This window comes from Ptychodera flava, chromosome 4 (genome assembly GCF_041260155.1).
Source record: "Ptychodera flava strain L36383 chromosome 4, AS_Pfla_20210202, whole genome shotgun sequence".
In the NCBI taxonomy this organism is placed as follows: Eukaryota; Metazoa; Hemichordata; class Enteropneusta; family Ptychoderidae; genus Ptychodera; species Ptychodera flava.
The window spans coordinates 2,750,126-2,772,893 of NC_091931.1; the positions used below are offsets into that span (position 1 = coordinate 2,750,126).

General features: G+C 38.2%; 2 protein-coding genes across 8 annotated transcripts in view; one reads left to right on the plus strand and one right to left on the minus strand.

Moving 5' to 3' along the window:
* The window catches only part of LOC139130671 (aromatic-L-amino-acid decarboxylase-like), a 38,539-nt gene extending 20,315 nt beyond the window's left edge, over positions 1–18,224 (minus strand). Inside the window, exon 1 of one of the 5 annotated variants that reach the window (XM_070696418.1) lies at positions 17,960–18,224. The gene's annotated coding sequence lies outside the window, so the exon portion shown is untranslated. Of the gene's footprint in view, positions 1–8,133; positions 8,475–17,947 lie in introns of those variants that run through there. The other 4 variants (XM_070696419.1, XM_070696416.1, XM_070696420.1 and 1 more) reach the window with 4 other exon arrangements.
* LOC139130673 (solute carrier family 35 member G1-like) overlaps positions 1–21,368 on the plus strand; it is a 59,494-nt gene extending 38,126 nt beyond the window's left edge. For 2 of the 3 annotated variants that reach the window (XM_070696423.1, XM_070696422.1), the window contains exon 2: positions 19,718–21,368. In XM_070696423.1, coding sequence (XP_070552524.1) covers positions 19,718–19,729 — 12 coding nt within the window. In that variant the 3' untranslated portion in view covers positions 19,730–21,368. Of the gene's footprint in view, positions 1–19,411; positions 19,562–19,717 lie in introns of those variants that run through there. The other variant, XM_070696421.1, reaches the window with a different exon arrangement.
* The last annotated feature ends 1,400 nt before the right edge of the window (positions 21,369–22,768 follow it).

The following is a 22,768-nucleotide window of genomic DNA, read 5'->3' on the forward strand; positions in this document are numbered from 1 at the left end:
ATCAAAGCTAATGACTATTAACTGTTCTAGCTGAATAAATGCTAAATATCCCGACTAATGGCTATTAAATATTATAGCTCAGTAGCTTTTAAATATCTGGATTTTTTCCACTAACTATTTATTATAGCCAAGTAGCTGCTAAATATCTCGGCCAGTGGCTAAAAAGTATTATCACTGAATAGCTTCTAAATATCGCGTGCTACAGCTATAAATTATCTTAGCTCATTAGCTGCTAAATAGCTCAAATTAAGCTATTTTGGCAATCCAGCAATCCCGCACCTTTATGCATCACCAGAAAACCCAGACACTTTAAGGTCGGGGCATCGTCATTAAAGTATTACAATAGATTACGTACGCGAATACGAAAGGCCATTACGCAACACTCAGTTTTATACACAACTATGTAGACAGTGACGACACAGAACAAATAGCAAACTAAGAAAAGAATCTACACTGCGACTGTTGATAAACCACACGGGTTTCGAAACGCAAGCATCAAAGGGCCACTCAATCAACTTTGAAACACCAGAGGTCCGGCTGTGGCTCGCCATAATCTTTCTGTACACAAACAAAACATTACCGTACACACTTATCCAAACTTCCCAACATATATCCGAAGCGAAACAAACATTTTATTAACACAAAAAATCGGATAAGAATGTAGGAACACATATCCGAAACGAATCTAAGACAAACTCGACACAAATTAAACATTTTGGAAAGTAAGGTGGGGAGCCTCTTTCACATTTTTTAACATACGACAGTGGCGCTGTTGGTAAATTCTAGTCGGGTGGAAACCGCATAATTGGAACAGCCGTTCGTTTGCGAAGGCGACCAAAAGGTGCCAAGCGTACCTTCCATTAAAGTAGAAAGGTAAACTAAGCATAACTAATAGACGGGGTCGTTTCAGGCGAGATCGACGGTTTCCACCCCGTCAAGTTCTGTGTGGGCGCAGGGCTGTCATGACCGTGACGTTGGAAGCCAGCGCGGCGGCGGAAAACTAGCTGCAGTCTCATGAACTTCGAATCGTCGATCAAAATCACATCTTTTCGGCGCTTTTTTCTCACAAAATCAGCGAAATTGAAGTTTTTCGAACGGGCTTTCTTCGGGAAAAAATATTTCATCGGCAAGGTGCCAGTGGCCGACGCAACAATTCTTTTTGACGCCATCGTTAAAAATCATGACCTAAGATGACCTTCATACTAATCAAACCAATTACACTGCTCGTAACAAAGACAACACCATAGGCGCGTCCATCAGCCAATCACACTATTTAACAAATAAAAGATCGGGCTCAAAAAGCCACAAACGGGTATTTAGAAACTGTTTTATGTTTGTGCAGTTCCATGTGGGGAAAGGGGTCGCAAAACTGCTAATCGTACGGCACGTCTAACAGCTGGCAGTGCAATCCCGAAATTACAGGTCTATAAAAATAATCTAATGACGTTAAAAGTAGCCGGGAAAAATGTAAAACAGCCGGGTTATTTACCCGGCACCCGGCTTCTAAAGACAACACTGGAAGCTGCAACTGTTAATGATTTCTTCAATGTTTCTATGCAATATAACAATTACTACAGTTTCTTGCTATCTCCCTACAGCATGCTCAAACACACAATATTTAGTTTGTCGACAAAGCCTGAATTTATAAATATAAATATGTATTTGGTGATAATTTAATTGGAGTCCAGACTGACAGCCAGTTGTTAGTGATACAAATGCATGGTACACATAAATAGGCTGTGATAGCAAGCTGAATACTGGACAGTTCAACATGCTGTAGGGAGTAGAACAAGAACGCAGTTGTAAAACTGAACAAAAATATTGCCAAAATTATCAAAGTTAATACAGCTAGTGCCTGTGGGTAGTGTCACTATCATTAATGCTCTGTTACTGCAGTGTCACTGTCACTGCATACCTGAACAGTGACAGAGACAGCTCTGACTCTGATGTACATGGTAGTTGAAGAAGAGTTAGGGTCAAATGAAGCTCATGACAGTGAAACATACTTGTACACAAGATCATGCCAGAGAGCAACACATGAAAGAACACATAGAAATATTTGAATTCTGGCAAATAAGAAATCAAATATTAAAGAAAAAGATGGGGTCACCATGCTTGATTTTCTAAATTTTCACATTATTGTTATAAAATGATACAGAAGTAAAACTTTGAACAGTAAAGACTAAAAGAAAAAATATGTGACCAAATGGAATTATTTATTTTTTAACCAAATTTGCAATTATTACACCCAACATTTCAGAGATTAAAACATTTATTTGATGGAATATTTTAACCTTCCAGTATTGTCAATTTTGAGTAGCATCTAATCCATATATGTCTTGTAGTTTTGAAACAAATTTTTGGTAGGTCACTGTGCAATATGACAATTAGCAAGAGTTCACAATTTGCCTACTCTCTCATGATTGACATTTTGTGTGCTCCTCAGCAGGAGCAATTGACCTGGCCAGGGTTGGATTAACTCAAGTTGGCTTTTAGACCAATAAATCTCAAACAATTTACTGATGCATTTAAAGAACTTGCCTTTGGAATATGACTATACAAAGTGCTAATACAGGTAGTGTTTGTATCACCCAAACATCTGCGAGCGGAACGGCGCAATACATGTTTATTTTTTCTGCGCTCACAAATATGCGGGCCTGTGATATTTGGGGGGACTGGAAAAATTTTGACCATATGGAGGGGGGGGGGGCATTTGAAAATTGTTTAGGGTACTTGGGGGGATCTGAAAAAAAAGATTTCAATCGAGATTCCTCCAGCCCCCCCTATTGTTATTTGTGAACGCAGCCTAAGCTGTTGCCCTAAAGAGGCGAGTAGTTTATGACGATGCGATTTCGACATTATGTATAGTTCGTCTAATGCCAATGTTTCGAATGCCAATGCTTTCTCATCCATGTTGCTTTTCATTCTACTCCGGTTCCCTGAAGGAATTTCAATAAACTTTAACAAGTTTGACGATGGATTCAGTGTTTCCTGTGTTCATTTCAGTGATATGGTCATACCATGGGCATCAAGGAGTGTCATATCGTTATCAATTGAAGAAAGATGAACAGCTTGACATTCTGATCACCGCAACTTTTAGAACGCATTCGTATTTCTAACCTTTACACAGAATTCCTTATATTATATAACCAGACAGATGACAAGGCCTAATTGTCTGTAAAGTCAAAGCTATCGTCAAGCGCGTAATCAAGACTAAATAAGTTACAGGTCACAGGTTTCATAAGTAGGTGATAGTTTTTAGTCCCCACGGACACAGTCCGGGGGAATTATAGGTTTGGTCATGTCTGTGCGTCCGTCCGTTCGTCCATTCACGTAGATATCCCAGAGATGCCTGGAGCGATTTCATTCAAACTTGGTAAAAAGATTACTTCATATGTCAAACATATGCACGTCGATTTATTTTGTGATACGATCAAATATGGCCGCCGTGCGTTCATTTTGTTACGATTTTTTCATGTACGGAGCCATAACTCAGGCACATCTCAACTGATTTTATTCAAAGTTGATACAAGGACATTGACCGATTTTATTCAAAGTTGGTACATGGACATTGATTTATGTCAGACATATGCACGTCAATTTGTTTTACGATACGATCAAATATGGCCGCATGGCGGCCATTTTGTTACAATTTTTTCATGTCTTTAGCCACAACTAAGGCACGTCTCAACTGATTTTATTCAAACTTGGTACAAGGACATTGACCTATGTCATGCATATCCACATTGATTAGTTTTGTGATACCGCCGTGTGGCCATTTTGTTGTGATTTTTTTCATGTACGGAGCCATAACTCAGGCACATCTCAACTGACTTTATTCAAAATTAGTACAAGGACATTGACCTATGTCAGACATGCACGTCAATTTGTTTCACGATCCAATATGTCTGCATGGCAGCCATTTTGTTATGATTTTTTTCATGTCTGGAACCATAACTCAGACATGTATCAACCGATTTTATTCAAAGTTGGTACAAGCACACTGACTTATGTTATACATATGTACTTCGATTTGTTTCACGATATGATCCAATATGGCCACATGGCGGCCATTTTGTTATGGTATTTTTCATGTCGAGAGCCATAACTCTGGCAAGTCTCAACCGATTTTATTCAAAGTTGGTACATGGACATTGACTTATGTCATACATATGCATGTTGATTTTTTAGACGGTAAGATCAAATATGGCTGCGTGGCAGCCATTATGTTACGATTTTTTGATGTCTGCCAGCATAACTCAGACATGTATCATTGACCTATGTCATTAATATGCATGTCAATTGGTTTCACAATCCGATACAATATGGCTGCCTTGTGGCCATTTTGTTATGATTTTTCATGTCCAGAGCCATAATTTAGATATGTATCAACTGATTTTTTTCAAAGTTAGTACAAGGACATTGACCTATCATGTTATAAATATGCATGTCTATTGGTGTCACAGTCCAATGCAATATAATGGCTGCCTGATGGCCATTTTGTTATGATTTTTTAATGTACAGAGCTATAACTCAGACATTTCCACCAGGATCATTCAAAGTTGGCACAAGGACATTGACCTATGTCATACATATGCACATGCAGTATCATGTCAATTATTGTATTTTCGTAATTATTCTGATATGTCAAGAAATACTGCATCAAATGTCATGAAACTTGGTACAGATTGCTTTAGCAGTGAAAAGACATTTATCAGTGTCATGTTAATTAATTTGTAATTGCATATGTAATGAACTTTCTAATTAGAGTGATATATCCACAAATACTGCGTTAAATTTGATGAAACTTGGTACAGATTTTGATCTCATAGTGTTGTCAATACAATTCAATGACACTTAGTGGTATCATTTAAATTAATTGCTAGTTTGCATCGACATAATGAATTTTGTTTTTAAGGTGAATGTCCAAAGTACTGCATCAAACTATATGAAATATGGTACTGATGATAATCTGTCAGTGTTAGGATAGGATGCAAAAATGTTTGGCAGCATCCTGTCGATTAAGTACTAATCGATTCATTTTAATGACCTTTTGTAATTAGTATGGCGGTTTACATTTGTTTTGTGTTTTCACCTGTATGGAACTCATTTTTGACTACTAAGCCCCATCTGTATGGCAGTATTTTTATCACAGACCTAATTAATGAAGAGGACCCTATCCTCTCTGAGGACTTGTAATTAAAGTATCCATTAACAAGTGGGGACTGTGTCATCAACGATGACTTGTTTAATTCATAGAATGAAACAACACCGTTGTTGCCGTGTACACAGGATTCACTCGATTCCTTGACCTAGTAATTTCAACGCAGACACTGTAAAATCCTTTTTGCTGTATTACGTATATATTTACAGTCGTTCGTTGTATGTAACATGACTGCTTGGTTTGCAATATAGATCAAATTCAGCTTACCCCACTGATCAATGGCACTAATTTCTTCACACTGCATAGGGGAACTTTCATGTACAACATGGTGCAGAAAAGATATACTATCAAAATTTCATATGCAGATTTCAAGGACTTTATGACATCCTGACCTGACCTTCTTTCCTTTGTCTGACACAATTCTTTATCATACTAACCGTACTAACAAATTGCCGTTGTAATACGGTGTGCTGTGATTCTGTCTGAAAATTCAATTGAACTAGTCGCCACAAGTATTTATAATAAATCATGTTGTCTACTGGTAGCGACTGATGCTAGGGAAGGCGAACACCTTGAGTAGTATAGTAAAGTATAATAATGTGCAACTACTATACTTCTATACTACTATACCAAATTTGATGAATTGTTTTGTTGGTAACGGTCATATGGCCTGACTTGACTTATCTCATTGACCTCACTAGGCCATAGACCTTTCAACGACATGTACTGCCCTCGATGATATGCATTTTGTGAGGCGGAATCTGATTGTTCTGTGAAGCGTTTTACTGTTAATGAACCTGTTGTAAAATACGTGAGCACATTCCGTTCACATCTGATTTAATTCATAGAATGAAACAACACCGTTGTTGCCGTGTCCACAGGTTCGCTGAGCACTCCATTCCTTGACCTAGTAATTTCAACGCCGACCCCGTAAAAATCGTTTTGCTCAAGCACGTATTCACAGTCGTTCGTTTTATGTAACATTAGTGCTTTGTTTGCAATTATGGATCAAATTCAGCTTACTCCACTGATCAATGGCACTTTCTTCACACTGCATAGGGGGATCGACGTTCGATGTACAACATGATGCAGAAGAGATATACTATCAAAATTTCACGTACAGATTTCAAGGACTTTATGACATCCTGACCTTGTTTCCTTTGTCTGACACAATTCTTTATCATACTAACCGTCGTACTAATAAATTGCCGTTGTAATACGGTGTGCTGTGATTCTGTCTGAAAATTCAATTGAACTAGTCGCCATAAGAATTTATAATAAATCATGTTGTCTACTGGTAGCGACTGATGCTAGGGAAGGCGAGTAGTATAGTAAAGTATAATAGTATGCAACTAATACTTCTATACCGCTTTACCAAGTTTGATGAATTGTTTTGTTGGTAACTGGTGCGTAGCGTGGGTCATATTGCCGGACTTATCTCATTGACCTGACTGGGCCATAGACCTTTCAACGACATGTACTGCCCTCTATGATATGCATTTGTGAGGCGGAGGCCTGTGAAGTTTTACCATTATCACTAATCTACGGTGGGAACAGTTTCCGTCAGGTATCCAGACAGTATCAAAAGGGTTAAAACATTTTGTAGCGTCATTGATATGAACGGGCACTCGTCAGATACCGCAACATTCACATCAGGTCATTGCTTGCTGGGAACGTCAATGGTTACCTCTCCAAGGTGTATTACTTCCGATTTCCAGCAAAGTATCTGATAGTTTCATGAATCTGAAGTTTCATGCATCCTGCAATCTTCAGACAGAAAGTCAGTCTCTCTCTCTCTCTCTCTCTCTCTCTCTCTCTCTCTCTCTCTCTCTCTCTCTCTCTCTCTCTCCTACTAATCTTTATCATGTTATCATTGCATTTTCACGTCGTTACCCCGAATTTAGTAAAATTTGCGTCATTTTAAGTTGGGTGTCCCAAAGTTAGGCAAACAGTCATCTATGCCTATGAAAGGAAGAGGGAAAACAGATTTCTTTGCGATTGCTGACTTCAGTTTCCTACATTTTATCATAAAACCCTATTATTAGAGTCTGTGATTTTGTGGATTCTTTACCTGACATCTCACTGAAACGTTGAAGATAAACCAAAATGTTATCAGATTATTAACAAGGTAGTTTTGTTTGCATAGTATAGTATTCAAGAGTGACAAACGTGGAAAATGCACATGATGGTCGAAGCAGCTGACATGACAGCAGTAAGTTGGTGGACAAGATTGACCAAGCTGATATAACAGTTGTGAGTTAGGGGACAAAATTGACCGAAAGCCGATATAACAGCCGTGAGTTGGTGGGGGGGGGGGGGGGGGAAAAATTGACCAAAGCCATGCCTGAATGGTTTACAGTCAGGTCATCTATCAAACTGAATGCCTGAATCGAGTCACGTATCTAACCACAGAAAACTACCATTTGAGATTTTACTCAATGGATACAGCTAGGTCATTCGTCTGCGTCCATAAGTCAAGTCGTTGTATGACAAAGTGATTGCAGAAACGACATACTGAAAGTCAACAGTACTAACAGATGAGAAATAATCTTCTGTTTTATCAACTATTAAAAAAAATCTCAGGAATGTTCTTTTCGTAGTAGCTTTGATACTTTTCTCCAGCCAAAGTAGATTGATACTCTGAGTTTTTTTCCGCCAATGCTATTTACATTTTGTTGGAAGGACATTTAGTATGACAGGTAGTGCAAGCCGCGTTAGCGCACCTTGCGTATACGCCTTCAAAAGTAAATAGGCCACGCTACCTGGACAGCAATGCTATTCTAAAACATATCGACCAATAAGTCTACTTTTTGAAAGTTCTGTTTCGCTGTTTCAAATTAGTTTATTTTGGAAAAACAATATTGAAATATCCTCTCCTCTAAAAGATTTCGATAAAGCTAGAAATTTGACTTCAAATCTGTGCACTCTGATCTTCCAATAATTTAACGTGTTAAGAAATTGAAACTTACCTTACAGTTCACAGACAGAGTAGCACAGCCCAGACACTACTTGGTTGTAAAGCGTCAGCACAAGTGAGTTTACTTGATCCATTTGCGTCAGATTGTGGTAGTCTGGTCGATTAATAACTTATGGCTCAATAAACTACAGTGATCGACATATATTGTATCTACCTATAGTGATATGTTCAATGACCGCGTAGCCTGGTTCACGGCAATGGCTCGGGTCGCGCTTAAATTATGAGTGAGTGATAGCTCTAATAAACAAATACAAAAACTATGCTTTGAGGAATATATACTACGGCCACACTAACATACTGTCAAAAAAGCAAAGCTTATAGCAAGATACTTAAATGAAAACCAAGCCACCACCCAATCAGATACAGGGGCGTGTTCTGCCCATAGTTGTGGGCGTGCGTCATATTCTTCTCATTTAAAAATATGTATCAACATCCAATTGAAGGCCATCACCTTGTCACAACAAGACAGAAATTCCAATCTTCTCTAAATCAAATTTGAAGACGAGATAGAATTGGAATAGACTAAGTATAGTCATTCAATGAATGGGATGATTCACCAGAACGTGGTCTTCGGAGGTGTGGGGGGGGGGGGGGCAGTTCCCCCGAAATTTTCCACACTGTCTATATGTACCTTTATTTAAATTACCAAAATTCCGACCGGGCTAGGTTCTGTCTACCTCCTTGGCAAATTAGTCAGGCTAGGGTCCTGTTCATATCAGCAAATAGTAATTGTACGGACATGCACATATAGGCTTTGGCCATTGTTCAGTATTCAGGTTGCAAACTATAGAAGACGAAACAAAGGGTAGTGTTCAGAGCATGGTTTGCAAGAAATCTTGTCTCCTAATTCGCCATGCCTGTATAACCCCATTGACACTGGTCTTGTTCCAGTGCCTATATGTTGCTATGCTACGATTTCCTCCTATGTGTTCCATGCATCGCGAAATACCAGGGACTTCGATGTAAAGGATACACATTATCAGAAAACACACACACAAACACACACACATACAAACACATACACATACACACGCAAGGAGACACATCTGTGCTAGAAAGGTACAGGGTTGGCTGAGCTGCTTAATGCAGTACGTGATTTGCAAAGCGCTCTAAACCTTGCAGTATTTGTGTCGTTAGCGCATGACATAAATCGTTCTATTAAGATACTTTGAGGGTACTGTTTGCGGTGCTGGTTTGTACGTTTACACACACATGGTTATGACACAGGACAATACATCCTGAAACGAGAGCAGTAGAGGAGAGTTCATGAACTTTGTAACCTAGACATCCTACACGCAAACTGACAGTTGTTGTCGAAATTTTGCAGTTAACGTCCTTCAACAAGACCACAGGTAAAAAAACATTTTTCACATTGACGTCATCATTCGGACGCAGATCATTTGAAAGGTCACATAAATACAATATTGCTCTTACTTGACGTGTAGTACTTGCCAACTTCTGGAAATAAGACACATGCAAGGCTTTCAAAACATAATAGTATTGTCGTGAAAAAGACAAGATGAAGCGAAGCCCCCCAAAATTAGCCAGAACAACTCTAAAACCCGAAATAGAACACAAAAAAAATATACAAAAACCAAGAAAACATTGCAAAATACAACCAAAAACCAAACCGTACCAAACACAAACAGCATATTATCATATAATAATTTATTATCGCCTTTTTTGTCGATAACATGAATTGAACGTATACTCTTTGGTTATTGAAAATATACCATTTGGTTATAGTTTTAAACATCAGTCAATTTGTCGAGATAAAATGAAACGCTACAATAGGGGCATGAAAATTGTGGCTGTGAAATATAATTTGAAAACATTTAAAAATATAGAAAAGATGACCAATACATGCAATAATTTCTCAAACTCAGTGTATTTATTCTGTTTTATGAAATTCTAACTTTTTGAGACACAATGTTATGTTTATGCTGTTGCAAAAGGCGATCACCTTACATAATGTCTCTTCAAAGTTGACAAAACATACCAGTAACTATTAGCACTTATGATATCACTAATAGATGAGGGTTATCGTAACCAAGTACATAAACAATTAAAGCTGCAAGAAGCCTTGGCGGGGCAAAGTGATCAGCAAATTATAAGTACCATGCCTTTTGTTCCATTGTCGTCTCGGTAGACTATTGGCTTTTCATATTAAAATGAGCTTTAAAAGTGTTAAACTTTTTGGAGGTTTTGTTTGTGGTTGATAATTGCACGAGATTATGCGAAAAATACGACGAGATGGCATCGTAATTCCAGTAGCGTAGCAACCATAGTTACTTTGTGAGCTCTCAGGCCAGAAACACTGCTTCACGCCAATCAAAACATAACACGCCAGCAGTTTCATAAACATGTCCTTCCTTGACGCACGTGTAAAAGACGGTATGACTGACCGTAAACCATTGAGTAAAACCAGACAGTATTGATAAATGACTTTCGAATTTGGTTCAAACACACTCATTATATATTCATAAAAATATGAGAGGAATTTTTAAAACGGTAAAACTCACTTTCCTGAAGCTCAAAACACTCCCGTTTTCGCCAGCACGTAAATTCCGCTCAGCACCACACGACAACAACAACACAAACTTTGCCGAACATACTTTCGCTTAACAGTCGGCGAAAATTCGAAAATTACCGAAGGATGCATGGTCGGCACTCTTCGGTAAAGAGAGGCGAGAGCAACCTGAGGCGAACATGGATGGGTTACGTAACCGCTTCACGCCTTAAACAATACCCGTTGCGACTCTGTCTATGTTTCTCTGTGTAAGTACAAGTGGACATGCAGATAAGTCCAGGTGTTTTCATGTTGCGTTGTCTAAAATATGCTGAATTAGGTCAAAAATAAATGAAATGATAGTAAAGTAAAAATTCCACTTCAATTGGTTTTTCGATTTTGCATCGTCGTAAACTACGTGCCTCTTTACGGCAACAGCTCAGCGCTACCCGTCAAGCGTAGGTCAGCGGAGCGGAAATTATTGCTCTGGTTCGCGAGAATGCGATTTTGGAGAAGAAGATTTTTATAGTATTAAATGGCGATTTTCGCAAAATCCAATATGGTGGCCAAATCATGTGACCGATAACCACGTGACCAATCCAAATGCCTTTCGCAAACTTGAAAGAGATCACACTTTAGATGATACATGTAAATTTTAAAGCAAAAATACAGTACGTCATGCATATATGCATTGGAGTCTTCACAGAAACAACAGAGTAGTCAAATATAATGCATAGTGCTGAATTTTTTCCACTTGGACATCATATACTTTTAATTATTTCCTTTATAGTATTTCCAGATTTTAAAAATGGCGGGAAATCAAAATAACGGTTAAAATTCAAACTTAATTGCCAAATTTTTCAGTAGTAAAAGACTATATTCTTTAAAGTTGTAGAATTTAAAGAAAACCAGAGAAAATAGAAAGCCTTTTTTAGATCACTAAATTTCAAGTGTTAAAGTAATACAATCACGGTGTTTTAGATTATCAATCACTTGGCAGTAGAGAATATGCAAATGAAACATTTGTAGTTACCTCGTAATTCAAACATCGACAGACAAATACGATGGTTTTATCTTTGCACGTAAGTTAAGCAAGCAAGCACACTTAAGCAGTATTTTTAAACAATGATTGGAAAATTTCACTGTAATTTCATCCGTCGCGAGGCTAAAAATATCGTCCAAGGGAACTTGAGGAACTTCAGCTTGGGCTGAGAGTGGGTGAAGGCTTCTTGAATATAGTTTGGGCTGAGAGTGGGTGAAGACGTCTTGAATATAGTTTGGGCTAAGAGTGGGTGAAGGCGTCTTGAATACAGTTTGGACTGAGAGTGGGTGAAGGCGTCTTGAATACAGTTTGGGCTAAGAGTGGGTGAAGGCGTCTTGAATACAGTTTGGACTGAGAGTGGGTGAAGGCGTCTTGAATACAGTTTGGGCTGAGAGTGGGTGAAGGCGTCTTGAATACAGTTTGGACTGAGAGTGGGTGAAGGCGTCTTGAATACAGTTTGGACTGAGAGTGGGTGAAGGCGTCTTGAATACAGTTTGGGCTGAGATTGGGTGAAGGCTTCTTGAATATAGTTTGGGCTGAGATTTGGTGAAGGCGTCTTGAATATAGTTTGGGCTGAGAGTGGGTGAAGGCGTCTTGAATACAGTTTGGGCTAAGAGTGGGTGAAGGCGTCTTGAATACAGTTTGGGTTGAGAGTGGGTGAAGGCGTCTTGAATACAGTTTGGGCTGAGAGTGGGTGAAGGCGTCTTGAATACAGTTTTGGTTGAGAGTGGGTGAAGGCGTCTTGAATACAGTTTGGGCTGAGAGTGGGTGAAGGCGTCTTGAATACAGTTTGGACTGAGAGTGGGTGAAGGCGTCTTGAATACAGTTTGGGCTGAGAGTGGGTGAAGGCGTCTTGCATACAGTTTGGACTGAGAGTGGGTGAAGGCGTCTTGAATACAGTTTGGACTGAGAGTGGGTGAAGGCGTCTTGAATACAGTTTGGGCTGAGATTTGGTGAAGGCGTCTTGAATATAGTTTGGGCTGAGAGTGGGTGAAGGCGTCTTGAATACAGTTTGGGCTAAGAGTGGGTGAAGGCGTCTTGAATACAGTTTGGACTGAGAGTGGGTGAAGGCGTCTTGAATACAGTTTGGGCTGAGAGTGAGTGAAGGCGTCTTGAATACAGTTTTTGGGCTGAGAGTGAGTGAAGATTTCTTGACTACAGTTTTGGCTGAGAGTGGGTGAAGACTTCTTTACTACATCTTGTGTTGAGACTGGGTGAAGACTTCTTGAATACAGTTTGGGCTGAGAGTGGGTGAAGGCGTCTTGAATACAGTTTGGGCTGAGAGTGAGTGAAGGCGTCTTGAATACAGTTTGGGCTGAGAGTGAGTGAAGGCGTCTTGAATACAGTTTTTGGGCTGAGAGTGAGTGAAGATTTCTTGAATACAGTTTGGACTGAAAGTGGGTGAAGACTTCTTTAATACAGTTTTTGGGCTGAGAGTGAGTGAAGATTTCTTGAATACAGTTTGGACTGAAAGTGGGTGAAGGCTTCTTGAATACAGTTTGGGCTGAGAGTGGGCGAAGGCTTTTTTAACTACAGTTTAGACTGAGAGTTTGTAAAGCCTTTTTAACTACAGCTTGGGTTGAGAGTGGGTAAAGGCGTCTTGAATACAGTTTGGGCTGAGAGTGGGTGAAGGCTTTTTAACTACAGCTTGGGTTGAGAGTGGGTAAAGGCGTCTTGAATACAGTTTGGGCTGAGAGTGGGTGAATGATTTTTGAATACAGTTTGAGCTGAGAATGGGTGAAGGCTTCTTCACTCAAAAAGGCAGAAACTTATTTTGTTTCTATTATTCGCATCTGTGGGCAACTGTACGCTGCGTTGCACCTATATAGTCCTCGAGTGGATCTCGCACGCAGCTGTTGGTATCGTAGCATGCAAATATACTCGTAACATAGCTGTACTAAGTGTTGTCTATATTGAAATCGAAAATTGCTGGCAATGCAAAAAAATGGCCCAGTCATCCAGAGACAATTCAAAGGAAAACATATATTGTATCGATTTGCAAAATAGTTTTGTGTGTCTCAACGTTTAATCCGCGATTTTGATACATAATTATGATGTTAGAACAAATTTATCAACCTCTGAAATGATATAATTTACATTGTAATGTGTCTGACACATTTGTATCGTGTGATACCAACCCATATCATACCTAGCGCCGTACCGTGCACTATCTCTATGTACTCTGTGCGAAATTCCACAATTTAAGTCGGATAAAAATACTCATAGATGTCGAAATTTAACTATAAATTTGACGCAGATATGACTTACTGCACGGAATTTTAAGCAGTTTTATGTTCTCTAAGTACATACCATGGATACGTACGGTAACGTAAAGCACTTAAATTAATTGGCGTCTGTAGGACGAAAGATGAAGTTGCTGTTGAAACCTAACTCTGATACACAGATTTGTAGTAGTTTCGAGCTAACACATATTGCCACGTAGCTTTCGAAGAACGATCACACAAATGGCTCAACACACCACAAATTAAATACATTCAGAACTTCAGACTTGTAACCCGCTGCAGGGTACTATGTCAAAATGACAGGAATACCTCTTTGTTCCGTCACCTGGGTTAGTCTGGTATAATTTTGAATACAGACAAGCGAGATATCGTTGATAAAAATCTAGTAAGCAAATTATTGTTACTTGTAAAGTGAGACGCATAGGCCAAATATCTATATAAGTACGTATATTTAATGATAAAAATATTGACTTGCCAAATGAATATGGGATTTTGTTAATCAGCTGATTATTTTGACTTGCAAATCTGACTGTAAAATCGACGTCCTTGCATGGCAAACTGATGGGACTGGTATATAAAATACATTTACCAATATCCATCACTGAAGGGCATCTATCTTTATTTGAACTGTTATGGATATTTTTCATACAGTGTGTATTGCAAAATTTTGTAACGTCAACTATGCAGTGAAATTACCAAAAAAATTCCACAGCGTACGTTGAAAGATTTTATTGACGAGGCAAAGTCCATCGTTAATGTGATAACCTCAACGACCAACATTATTGCCATAATCAATCAATCTTTCAGTCATAGATTCTGTCATATATGTCTGGGTCACATTTTCGTGTGGTACTATATTCACTCTGATTAGTCATTGCGGTGCCTGGCTATCTTAGAGGTCAACAATCAGATTTAGAAGGAGACGTTTCCAAGCTTGGCAACTGTTAAGGAAAAAGTCAGACACGAACAGATCCTCTAATTGAGTTTATGTAAAATCACTTCAATGCATATTGTTACGTGTGAGAAAACGGACAACAGTTGAACTCAGCAGTTTCCGTATAAAACGACATTTATTACCAAAAACCAAAACCAATCGTTAAGTCAAGGGATAGAATACAAACTTTAAAAGTGTACAGGTTACTTATCTCAGCTGGGACGGCAAAGCTCAAAAGTCAGAGAGTGAGGCAGACCAATGTACTTCTTTGGCTTGCTTGCAGGCTTGAGGTTGCACAAAGTCCACAGTAAAATCCAGCGTGGCAGTGAAGGTCTTGAAAAGTCTTGAAATTAATACTGCTGGAGTTTCCAAAGACTTGAGGTAACACGCAATAGACACGATCCCAAAATGTCTGACTGCAAGCTGTGCTGATCCCCTATTTATACTCATGTGGTTAAGAGCATATAAGAACAATCTAGAACTTTAATCAATATGCTAATTACTGTTCTAAAATTATCTCCCTTACACGACTAATTAAATTCTCAGAACATTCCAAACATGACTAATTGAATTCAAGGTTCTGAGGTCGTGAAGGACAGTGACCTTGAAAATGTTCTAGACTAATTAAACACAGGTCATGAGTGTGGGGTAAAACGGCCCACGTAACAATATTTAATTCAAGTTCAATATAATAATTCCTCGTTAATACGAGAACAAAACCGTATCATGGCCTCAATCCGCACATGTTAAGTTGGCTTTCTTCGTTACGCGTTCTAGGTCGCGGGAAGACATGAAAACATGTGATCACTTCTAGAATTTTGAAAATAATTGTCATTGAGAATGGTAGCAATAATAACCCCATCCAGTCATAAATATCTGTGTATACAGACAGGGGTCATTCACAAAGCAATGATTCAAGCCCAATTATCGTGAGTCAAAGTGCCTTGGAAGCGAATAATTTCAAAAATCAGATCGCTCGAAGTGGCGGAGAGTCATTTCCAACATTTGTCAAACAATACCTTGTAATCTTTTACAAGCATTGTCATGAAATCAACTGACACCTGAAACAGGAAATTGTCGTAGAAAGCATGAATTCACATTGATTCCAACGCCTGGATAGCATTGTGTGATGTTTGAATGCAAAGACCGTTGTCTGATGGATAAAGAGCTTCAACGGGTGTGTTGGTAGCATGGAGATTCAGGCGGGTGTGTGGTAGCCTAGAGACAACCGGAGTGTAAGCTTATAGTAGAGGTTTCTAAACTCGCTGAAGAGTATTTTCTGGATAATTTTAGTTCATACTGGTGCTATTTAATTGAATGCAAACCAAAATTCTCAGATAATAACATGTTTAACTGCTATTTTGATCACGTGACCATCACAATACTGTTTATTTGGAACATTATACATGTATATGGCAGCTTAAAGTGCACAACTAAATTATTACGTCACGCAATTCATCTTTACGTAGCTACAAAGACGTTTCTACAAAAGTACGAGAACACGGTGAAAACATTAAAACATCCAATGATAAAAGATTCACATCATTTTTAAGAAAAAAAGAAATATTATCAAAAATTACACGAAGCGTCGTCAGTTCATGAAAAAACGTGCTTGAGTTGAAATGGCGTAATCAAAGGGAATATAAACGGAATTACCCACATTTTTGTGAATATTGACATCGTTTTAAGGTCTATAATCAGTAAAATCTAATTTCATGAGTATTTTATGGGCGTTAACACCATCAGAAATTGATCGTCTTGAATAAGGAAATATGATAAGTAAACAAGACAACCTGACATAACCACAGTGAGTGTCCTTGGCCAAACTTGATCAATAAACTGACTTATCAACGAGACTACCATCGTTTGTAAGATAGAAAACGTTTGAAGTGGTACAGTGCAAGGTCTTTCGTAGCAAACACAACCAAGGACTTTTAAACGATTTTAACAAACGCAACGATTTTCAGGGATATGATCAACTGTTGAATCGTGAGAAATTCGTAAATATCATCCTTTGAAAGCTGACGACGCAAGTAGATTCATTAATAGACAACAGCAAATCTATTAAGTACTTTATTGTCAAAGTTGACGACCCAGGAGTAAATTGTGATTGTCTGAATTTCAAGGGAAATATCCCTGAATGTGAACAAAAATCAATATAAAAGATTGTCCTCAGAAACTTTAACGCTGTATTCTGGAAAAGCCATTTTTAATGCAGTGAAAAAGCTAAAATTGTTCAGGAATATTGCTAGATATTCTAAGGCAATGCACATATGCACACTGTGACTGTCAGATTTTTCTAACTTGTTATACTGTCTTTTAATCATGGAGTCATATAATCTCTGAATGCATGGATAGATACGGTGGATACGTACATGTATTTTTACTAGACATATCCCTTTCTTCAGAAATACTAATTTCCACCCAGGTTAGATTTCGGAGCACAAATCTGCGAAGTTACTGCACAGTGATACACATGAATTAAATATAATCAAGTTTAAAATAATATTTCAGCAGGTTTCATGGATGGTTATGCTACTGATATTATTCCACTGATCAGAGCTTCTATTGCAAGCCAAATGACGACACTGCCCGTTGATACAACATTTATGATGTCGAATCTAAACAAAACACTAATTTTTGGACCGGCAAAGAAAATGTTGTGCAATTACACCTAGGAAATGTTAACTTTATACTTTAGTAGCCACGGCTATCGTCGTTTATGACGTCAGTCACCCCAAGTTCAACTTGCTCCCCACCGCCGCTTATCAACTCTGATTGGAAGGTGTGTCTTTAACAGCTGACGATGATGCACACCCATATGAAATATGAAATGACTCTGCTATTTGCCACAATTGTATTCAAGACTTCCGTGAGTTTGACTGCCAGCATGCTACTGAACCTGAATAATACTCTTTACTAAATATTGAATATCAATTTTTGAACAATTTAGCGAAGTTGTAATATTTATTCGTCAACTTATCAGAAATCATGTCTCTGTTAACGGACGTTCGCAACACGCTCTTCATGCATATCATAACACCGCTTACTTCCATCCAAAGTCTCGATGAAACTGACCTTAAAGTTTACCTTGTTTGTTAAAACGGTCTCATTCCAGTTTGAGAAGATTCTTTGTATCTTGAACCATGTGCACCATAAATGCATTTGTGAAATTTTGACGAACAGTAACTACTTCGGAGGTCTTGACGCGTTCCTTTTGAGTCGAGGTATAGAGGAGATAATTCAACATGAAAAGCGATGAGTACATTAATGTATTTTTGGAAACTTCCATATGGTAAACAGACATTTACGGGTAGTTATTCAAAATAATATGCCGGCAGGACAGGAAGACTGTACCGGAAAGTAAATATCGATGATGGTAACATAATATGTTTGTTACCAGTCTCTATTTTTAGCCTATCCTTTACAGTTCTTACATTTTTTAGCGTTCCTGAGGACCACATCTGCTGAATATTTATATATTGTGGCATTTTGAGGGTCAAATCAGACCAAAAGTATAACTGTGGACTTTTCGTCTCACACGAAAAATATTTCAATAGGTGTTGGCAGTCTAGTTATCATTATTTATCATAATGTTTGTGGTTGGTTTATTAGCGACAGTTTTATTTTTGCGTAGTTTTATAATTTATATCTTCCATTATTGGAAATAATAGTATGTCTCTTGTGCACAGTCTAAATCCATACTATTTCAATCGGTTTTACAAATTTTCACTCCGAGTTTTCATAAAACCTTGGAACAACATAGGGAACGACTGTGAAATATTAGTTTGAGTATTTAATTACTGAGACCATCAATTTGGTTATTTTCCTTTCAGAAAGAAGATTAAATGACGTATACCCAAATAGATTACTTGACTGTCTTATTAATTTATGAACTTTAAATTTCCTTTTTAATTTGATGACGAGGAAACAAAATATTATCGTGATCAAGCACTGTAAGCAAATCGTGTATCTCAGCTTAATTGACTATTCGCTGACTTGTAACTTGGTTACAAGTTGATGGGTCTGTCTGATGACGTCTCCCGTGACATGAAATAGCCTTTCAATGGCTTTCCTTGTCGTCCATCGGCTATTCAATTTAAAAACATTTCAGTTTTTGAATTTTGTAGTTTATTTTTCACAGGGGATACGTGGCAACGTAAATGCCATCGGCGGTAGACAACGAGTCCAAACGCGCATGACCGACTACAGCTATTTTCACTGCTGTCAAGAAATAGGCATTGCACATGTTGGTGTCGAGCAACGTCAGGGTCAGCCAATCATTGATGACTTGTACAAACCTTAAAGCAAGGACACAAGAGTACACCCTAGACTGGTAGAGTGTGGTCAACATGTAATACCATCAGCGTGTTTTGGAATTATTGACAATGTTTGAAATGAATTTATTATAATAAAATTATACTATCATGCACACCAACTTGATAGGCGCCATCTGTTCAATATTTTTAGAATACTGCCATCCTCAGTAGAAAAAGACGGGTTTCAGTTCTATTTTTATTCAAAATATATATTGACAATCTTTCAATATGCTGCTTCTTTTTCATTGACAACTCTCTTAATTAATGTTCAAGTCATTTCTGCCGATGTCATTTGCCACTGAAAGACGTACTTGGCTTCTGCTCAGCTCTGCCAATACCTTTTTAACAACATTTACTTGACCCAAGGAAACTGGTAGGTGAAATTGTGCGCTTTAAACACGATATTTTTAAAATGTTGTGAAATTCGACTGAAAGAGAATTCAAATTTATCATTAAGGCCATAAGTGAACTTGTCCTTTACTTCCAAAGTTACCTTGTTTATGCCATTCTTTTTTTCTCCGTTTATCAGTTTATTTATTGACACGAAATGAAAGGAGACAAGCGTCAACTGTTGGATGGAGTTTCTCCTGCAACAAATGGTGTGATTAGTGGTGACCATGGCAGCCAAGATAGCAAAGATACATGCTGGGATTCTACGAAACGGATTATGTTATCTGGTTACGGCGTAGCTTTGGGATTATTATCTGGACTTTCCTTCGCAACATGTTCTATATTTATTCATCTGATTGGATACGATGTACCGGCTTTACAAATCAACTTCATAAGCGTCTTTGCTATCGGATTGGTAGTGGTGCCGCCAATGTTATTTTACCGTGTCAAGCTGAAGTTGGAAAGTGTAAAAGATTTTGGTTTGATCGTAGGCAAAGGTATCGGCTATACGTTGGGTATGGTGGGAGATGTAGTGGCCTTGACACTGATCTCAACAGGTAATGTCACAGCAATTACAAACGGTCTTTTACCGGTATTCACGGCCATTTTTGCATGTGTTGCCTTGCGAGAGATGCTACGTCTTAAAGATGGCATCACTATCGTCTTGAATGTCAGTGGTGTGTTAATGATTACCCAGCCAACATTCATTTTCGGGGATGGAAACGGAGACGACCATGATGGCGATGACGATGACGTTGAGGAAGAGAGTAGAAGAATTCTTCTTGGGAACATCATGGCTGTGGCAAGTGCAGTAGGATTCGCTATAGCCTACGTTGTTGCACGTGGTTTAGAAGAACGTGTACATGTACTGACATCATTGTTCTATGACGCTATAATTGCATCTTTTATATCACTGATTGCAATGTATCTGTTCGGCGAAGTTGATTGGGACATGGATTCTGAGACGATAGGTCGATTTGTCGGCGTTGCAATATCAACTGCTTTTGCGCAATGGGCGTCTTACCGATGTTTACAACTGCAAGCAGCTTCTACTGCTACTTTGCTATTCAATGTCGAAGTTGTAGCAGCCTATTTCTTAGAATACATTATTGTGGATCGAGTGCCAACATTATGGGAGATATTTGGGGCTTGTCTAGTGCTATTTAGCTCAGGTTTCGTTGCAGTTCTTACTTGGCATATGAATTTGAAGGAAAGAAAGAAACAAGAAGCAGAGGGTTATCTGGAAATACAGTGAAATCCATCATTGAACTGAAGTATGTATCACGCATAAGATTCAATTGCTCGCCCTGCTTCGTCCTCTTGAAACAGTACTAGTGCAATAATTTTCTCGGTAGATGGCGCTATATAAAGCAGATAGAAACATTTACTGATATAGTATCTTGTCGGCAACCTTGATAGAGAAATGGGAAGACAAGCCTATAAGCTTATGCAGTCTTCCTTTGTGGTCTTATTATCAATCATTTTCTGATTTGAGCAATCACGTTTATGACTACAGCTGATGTATGTGTTATACGTGTATGCTATAGATGAGTATACGTGCAATCAAATGCATTGTCAACCTGCAACACATCAAACAAAGTCATGTGGATATATCACTCACGTCTTCACACGTCCAGACATTTTGACAGGGGACTTTTACATCTTAAGCAGACCTTTATTCTGTATCTGCTCAATGTAATTTGATACATTGATAGATTTCTTTTATTCAAATCAGCAAGAGGACAAATTTATTTCGCTTCACAGTGAAATAAAAACTTTTCTAAAAATCGTTTCTTTTACGGTGTCGCAATGATTTGACTTAAGGACCGCTCTTGGATGTAGACTGTAGACAGTGAACACAGCATGCGATGTCAGCAAGTTCATGAGTCGAAGGGAGGACTATGGAAAGCCGTCACTGGCTTAGGCAGCTGTTTCCAACCCAACAATGTGCATTGGCAATATGATTATACCATTAACATTATGATGATGTTCATTTACTCTATTGTGATGCCGATTTACACAATAGCGATGTCCATTTACATCGTGATGATGTCCATTTACATTATGATGATGTCCATTCACATCGTGATGATGTCCATTTACATTATGCTGATACTCTTTAACATTATGATGATGTCCATTTACATTATGATGATGCCCATTTATATCATTGTGATGGGCATTTACATAATGATGATGTCCATTTACATCATAATGATGGGCATTTACGTAATGATGATGGGCAATTACATTATGATGACACCCTTGTACATTATAATGATGTCCATTTACATGATGATGATGTCCATTTACATTATGATGATGCCATTTACATAATGATGATGCCCATTTATATCATGGTGATGTCCATTTATATCATGATGATGTCCATTTACCTTATGATGATGTCCATTTACATAATGATGATGTCCATTTATATCATGGTGATGTCCATTTATATCATGATGATGTCCATTTATATCATGATGAAGTCCATTTACATTATGATGATGCCCATTTGCATTATAATGATGTGCATTCACATTATGATGATGTCCATTTACATAATGATGATGTCCATTTACATAATGATGATGTCCATTTATATCATGGTGATGTCCATTTATATCATGATGATGTCCATTTATATCATGATGATGTCCATTTACATTATGATGATGCCCATTTGCATTATAATGATGTGCATTCACATTATGATGATGTCTATTTACATCGTGATGATGGGCATTTACATTATCATGATACCATTTACATTATGATGATGTCCATTTACATTGTAATGCTGTCCATTTTCATCTTGATGATACCGAATGACGTTATGATTATGGGCATTTACATAGTGTTGATGTCCATTTACATTATGATGACGGCCATTCACATGTTTGTGATGTCCATTTATATCATGATGATCCATATTTGTGTCATGATGATACTTATTTACAAATAGTGCTCATAACTTTATGATGAGTCCGTACAATTTGTGGTGATGCTCTATCACATCGTTATGGGGGCCATTTACTTCGTTATGTGGGCCATTTACTTCGTTATGTGGGCCATTTACTTCGTTATGTGGGCCATTTACTTCGTTATGATGGTCAAATTTCCCAGAACCCCATGCGAAATCTTAGACATGCGCATTCGTTTAAACTAGCTGAAACTTTTGTCGGAG